This window comes from Macadamia integrifolia, chromosome 7, assembly GCF_013358625.1.
Source record: "Macadamia integrifolia cultivar HAES 741 chromosome 7, SCU_Mint_v3, whole genome shotgun sequence".
Classification (NCBI taxonomy): Eukaryota; Viridiplantae; Streptophyta; class Magnoliopsida; order Proteales; family Proteaceae; genus Macadamia; species Macadamia integrifolia.
This window is the reverse complement of record NC_056563.1, coordinates 36,770,668-36,776,410: the sequence shown is the minus strand read 5'-3', so window position 1 is coordinate 36,776,410 and position 5,743 is coordinate 36,770,668. Positions and strand designations below refer to the sequence as shown.

The 5,743-nt window shown below is 37.4% G+C and overlaps 2 protein-coding genes and 1 pseudogene across 4 annotated transcripts; all 3 read right to left on the bottom strand.

Moving 5' to 3' along the window:
• Positions 1 to 662: 662 nt before the first annotated feature.
• On the bottom strand, positions 663 to 2,949 carry LOC122084972 (annotated as a pseudogene).
• Positions 2,950 to 2,958: 9 nt separating this feature from the next.
• LOC122083270 lies at positions 2,959 to 4,181 on the bottom strand. Of its 3 annotated transcripts, none has more exons than XR_006141604.1 (3): positions 3,522 to 4,181; positions 3,180 to 3,411; positions 2,959 to 3,101 (listed from the first exon to the last, which is right to left on the bottom strand). XR_006141604.1 is itself a non-coding variant. In XM_042651016.1 (2 exons), exons 1-2 carry the CDS (start codon positions 4,029 to 4,031, stop codon positions 3,340 to 3,342), a joined length of 582 nt encoding a protein of 193 aa, XP_042506950.1. In that variant the 5' UTR covers positions 4,032 to 4,181; the 3' UTR covers positions 3,108 to 3,339. The 3 variants fall into 3 exon arrangements, 1 of the variants encoding a protein (XP_042506950.1); XR_006141605.1 differs by having other exon boundaries at positions 3,180 to 3,392; XM_042651016.1 differs by lacking the exon at positions 2,959 to 3,101 and having other exon boundaries at positions 3,108 to 3,411.
• Positions 4,182 to 4,187: 6 nt separating this feature from the next.
• On the bottom strand, positions 4,188 to 5,340 carry LOC122084971 (uncharacterized protein At2g29880-like). The gene is made up of 3 exons (XM_042653379.1): positions 5,011 to 5,340; positions 4,504 to 4,935; positions 4,188 to 4,193 (listed from the first exon to the last, which is right to left on the bottom strand). The coding sequence occupies exons 1-3, from the start codon at positions 5,338 to 5,340 to the stop codon at positions 4,188 to 4,190; spliced, it is 768 nt and encodes a 255-aa protein (XP_042509313.1).
• Positions 5,341 to 5,743: the final 403 nt, after the last annotated feature.

Here is a 5,743-nt window from a genome sequence, read left to right as displayed (position 1 = left end):
GCAAATGGTAGATTAGCTTTTTCAAGACGACGTGAAAGGATAACCCTGGGACATGTGTACCTAGCTTTAAAATTCTATCCTATTTTAAGTCTGTTAATATGATTAGCAGTAATAGATCCTTAGTAGTGGTAGCTAATGACCTGGCTAGGAGAAAGCTAGGGTTAGTAAATTAAGAGGTTGTATTTAGAATGTGAACTCATTTTGGTTATCTTAAAAGGAATCAAGACATGTTTCCCATTGTGTGATAAAACCATATCATAAGCTTCCATCTTCACCCTCTATATATAGTTGAAAATTTTCCTATAATTTTAACTATAGCAAACCGAAATCAAATAGATAGTAAATAGAAAAAAGAAACTGAAATAAACTGAATACAAATCGGACCAAATCAAATCAAATCTTCCCTTATTGGTTTGGTTTCAGGGAATGGAGAAAAAGTCAGACTTATTTTTCTGTTAAGCTCACAAGCTCATTTCCACAAAACATACTTGCAACTCCAACGTCATGCCTTCACTCGTAGGCTATATATCTACAACATCATGTCTTCACTCGTGTCTTGAACCTGATTATATTGTTAAAAATCTTTCAAGAAATAAAACAATGGAACACCTTTTTACAATTTCAAAATCATCTCTTAACACATAAACAAAATCAAATAAACCCTAGAAAGCTTGATATTTCGGATTTTTAATTCTGAAACAAAGGTCGGCTTTGGTCCAAAATGGATTCGGATCGATTTCGTTGGTATTGAAATTGACAACCAATGAACCACGAGATGGTTGAACCTTCAACCAAGACTTAAAATCCTCACGAAAATCCATATCAAAATAAGTTATTAGCCAGCAATACATAATCGTTAACCTGACCAGATGAGGGCAGCCATTAGATATCATTGTTTTCAATCCATCATTGCTGACAGGACATCCCATGATACCGAGATTCTTCAATGCCTTGCATTTAGCAGTTATGGACGAAATCACCTCGTCACCAAAGGTGTGGGACCAACAAACTGCTAACCGCTCCAGCTTCTGACAATCGGCAACAAGAAGATCAAAAGTGGAAGTAGTTGGATGGATACCAAAGAGAATCAATTCCTCAAGGTTAGGACATCGTTCGGCAATGACAGTAACGCCTTCATCACCTATCTCATCACTGATGTTCCAACTAACGATGTGATGAACTTCCCTTAAGAGCTTGCAGTGGTTAGCCATGTACGCAAGACTCAAATCTGTGCAATTGGGATTGTCAACAACATGTAAAATCTCCAGATTTGAGCAATTTTTTGAGATAGCAAGGAGGGTGATATCGCTTAATCGTCAGAGTGTTTCCAGATGTATCTCGACCAGATTGGTGGTGGTCAGGTCTTCAAACACCTTATCCCAATCCCCACCGCAATGGACGATCTTCAAGGTTCTGAGATTCTTAGAGCCGAGGATCAGGGGTCCGAATTGATAACCATTGACGAGATCTTTGATGCAGATGGTGTTAAGAGAATAGGCCGCTACACCTGGTCCGATAGGTGAACCCTTAAGCCCAAACCCGTTAAGATGCTCGATGAAGAGTTTTTCGAGAAAGGAACAATGATCGAGTACCACGTTCATGCCTTTGGCGCCAAAGTTGCAGGAATCACAATGGAGCTCTTTTAAACCCTTGCAGTTGACGGCGAAATTGACCATGCCTATATCAGTCACGTCGGTACAAGAATGGAGGTTAAGGTGAGTGAGGTTACGGCAATGGAGAGAGATGAGGACAAGAGCATCGTCGTCAATGAGTACGGATCTGAATTTGGATGGGGGATCACATCGGAGGCTAAGAGTGGTGACGGCGTCGAAGCGAGTGAAAAGAAAGGGGGTGACCGGAAGGAGGCAATCGGATTTTAGGGTGAGGGAGAGGCAATTTCGACTCTGACCCTCGACGTGCAGCCAACGGCGGCAGACGAGAGAGCAGCTTTCGCGGTCGAGGGAGCCCAGGGAGTTGAAGATGTAGGTGAGGCAATCGTCAGGAAGGTAGGAGATGTAGGCATTAGCATCTCCGTCAGGAATTGGAGAGATTAGGGACGTGGGTCTTCTGCTCTTGATGCCAAGATGAGTTATGGGCTCTATTCTCCTTTTCCTTGGCTCTCTAAGGAGCCGTTTGATAACACTTCTATTCCTGGAGAGTGTTCTTTTACAGAAGTGTTCTTTTTCGATTCCATGCTGTGAAGACACTCTGGCGGAACAGAAACAGCGTTTGGTAAAACTATTTCAGAAATGGCTTTAGAACAGGAAAAGAACAGAAACAGTGTTTGACAAATACTTCTATTCCTGGAGAGTACAATAATGAAAATTCACTTTTGAACAAAGAAATCAATAATTACAAACATGCTATTATGGTCAAATTTAACTTAAATAAGGAAATAATTTGTTTATGAAACTATCTTTTAAAATACTATTACTTAAAGGAAATAATAAAATATAAACATAAAGAGTTTCCACAGTTATCTTAATAAGAAAACGAAAGTCTACTATTCAAGTTTATAGGAATTACAAAATAAAAATCATATCTGCAAATAGGTGTCTTGAAATTTTATTACATAAACAATCAAATCAGGGGGTAACCCTTATCTACTGCCATCTGATTTGCAATTTGTATCCTTAGCTCATTCATCTGTCTTCCTTGTACACGTTGACTGCCCTGATGAATTGTAGTAGAAGTACTCGCAATATCACCATCTTCTTGTTCTCCGTGAGCGTTGACTACCCTGACTCTCTCTTCATTAGGATCATAGTAGTCATCTTCACCATATTGTTGAAAAAGTGCATCTGCTATTTGTTCAGATTTAATATAGTTATGAAGTCCACAACAAGCTATCACAATATAACTTTGGTAACTAAGTGAGAATTGAGGCATGTTTTTTAAAATAGGGAATCTTGATTTTAAAATCCCAAAACAACGCTCAATATGATTCATTAAAGAAGAATGTCTATAATTAAACAATTCCTTAGTACTTCTGGGTTGTCTTCTTCCTCCATTATAATCTGGTATATGATATCTCTCTCCTTTAAATGGTGTCAAGTATCCATTCCTACTCGCATATCCTGAGTCTACAACGTAATACTTCCCTACAATATGATAAAGCAAGACATTAAAAGCATACACAATAATCATTTGCATACATGATAATTTGGGAATTGATATACCTTGGGGAGGATGAGGAAATCGTAAAGTAGGATCCTCTAGGGCTCTATTGAATACACGACAATCATTTGCACTGCCTTCCCAACCCGCATATACAAAAGTGAATTTCATGTCAAACGAGCAGGCATACATCACATTTTGGGTTGTTATCCCCTTCCGTCCTCAATATGGGATCTGTTTTCCCTTGGGAACTATAGTAGTAACATGTGTACCATCTATGGCACCAATGCAATCCTAATTAAAATAAAACAAAAAACCAACCAAAAGCACTATTATGTGAAACAAAAAACGATCATAAGTTAAAAAATGATGTAAACTTATTAGAAAGAAAATTGCCAATTTACCTTAAAATATGGCCACCATTTGTTGTTTGCAATTATTTCCATAGGAATCTCATCAAACGATGGGGCTTTGATATACTCCTTAGAAAGCTTAAGCACCCCTTGCAAGACTTTGCCAAAGTAATAGCTGACAGTCTGTCCTGAATGTTGGAATCTCTCCTCAACTGCTCTATTAGTAGGACCTACACCTGTTATTCTGAACATGAACATTGCCAATTGCTCATCTACCCTAATTTTGCGACTGTCTTGTAACCAACCACGATGTCTCATTAGTAGGCATAAATTTAAAAACACATGTCGTTCCATGCCAAATTCTTCGTAACAGCGGTTTGCATGCCCATGCAACACCTCATGTACCCATGCTGCCCCTATGAATGCACTATCCCTGCGTGGTTCTCTATTGTATAAATCGCTGGAATAATGATATTGTACTATCAACAATGTTGCGAGAATCAATTCTTCTACATCGTCGTCAGTAGAGGAGATTATTGGAGTATTATCGACATTTGCCATAACTGATTCATACAAATTATAAACTTGTTAATATCATACAAATGTTTATCCCCTAATACAAATTTTCCAAAAGATCTATAAAACTATAATCATCCAACATGCCCTAATTATCAGATGATGTAATAAGTATTTAAAACAAAAAGGCATCCAACAGAATCATTGCTACAATAATAGTAAAATTTAACTGGCATATTTAGAAAAGTAGCATAAAGTGTAATATGGATCAAGTGTAACTAACAAAATATATCGATCCTACTGCAAAAGGTCTTAAATGTATTTCATTACAATCATCCATATTAAAAAAAAAAGGTTAGATTATCATCCATCAATCTAACACATCAAAAGCCAATTGTTTCGTTTCATCCTTGAGAGTAATGAATAATTCTCTCCATTCCCGATCCACCAATATCCTCTTGCACGCCTTAATATGCAACTCTCTTGGGATATCATTCATAGTTTCCAATAATCTAACACAAGTAGAAGTGCTGAAATCTGTGGTATTTGGAGTGAGACCCATTGGAGTTGAGCTAGGGGTTGAAGTATTCTTGTTTGCTACTGACTCAGCTAGGGTCTGTATGGCGCGTTCAATACCAGTTGTCCTACTCTTCTTCCTATATCCTGTAGGTGTCCTATCAAGTCTTCTGTTGACTCTAGGACGATCAGTTCCTGGATCTTGGCTTTCATAATAACTTATTGGCAAGGTATTAGCCAATGGAGTAGTTGGAGTTACATCTACATCTGCATCCACCTCATCATCAACACCTCTCGATTCCTCTTCAAACCTGAAATCAGATTCATTCCCGAATCCGCCTATCCCACTAGCATATGAATCCGCAAAAATTATATATAGCTCAGGCCAATGTGGTAGCCCATTCCTCCTAAACTTTGACCAATCACGATTTGCCTGAAAATTTTACAAACTAGCTATTAGATAAAATTACACCGAATATTAAAAAAATCATATAAAAGTACAGTATACCTTGATGTGTACATCCCAAACACTGTCATCTTCAACTGTACAGGTCCTCGTCACGGAATTCCAACCAAAACCTGTAGTATCCAGTAGTTTCTTGAAAGCACTGTAATCGAATCGCATTTTATTCATCTTATTCCTTAATTGAACCATCGTAAATGACCGATTAAATTTTTCCTCAAGCCCCTTCTTGATATTGTTCCACCCACCTTTATTGAAAGTGCTAGAACTCTTATTACCAACTTTCACTTGTTCAACCATTAATTTCAAGAGATAATCTTGTTCGCTTTGAGTCCATTTTGCTGCCTCGTTATTAGCTCTCGAAGTGGATGCCATTACTCTAAAATTAGAAACACATCTCATTATAGCCTTAAAAAAGAAATACATGTCTTTTGGCAAGGTATTTGTTTACATCATGCTCAAGAACTTCAAATTGATCTTTCCATTTGTTTACATAATAAAAGCCCTCTTCCAGCTCCAAAATATCAATATCATTAAGCACTGAGGATTTTATTAGTTTAAAAAAGGATCAATAATGGTAACTCTGGTCTTTTAATCCTCTAAGTATATTCTACAGGAAAAGGGACCTATAAGGTGGATCTCCAACCAGAGAAATAACAGGAAAAATGATAGGGACTAATGAACAAAATAGAAGATAATAAGATAAGATTTAAAATCAGACAATTTAGAGTAGATGAACTAGAGGAGAAAATTAATAACTAAGAAAAGATCTAACTGT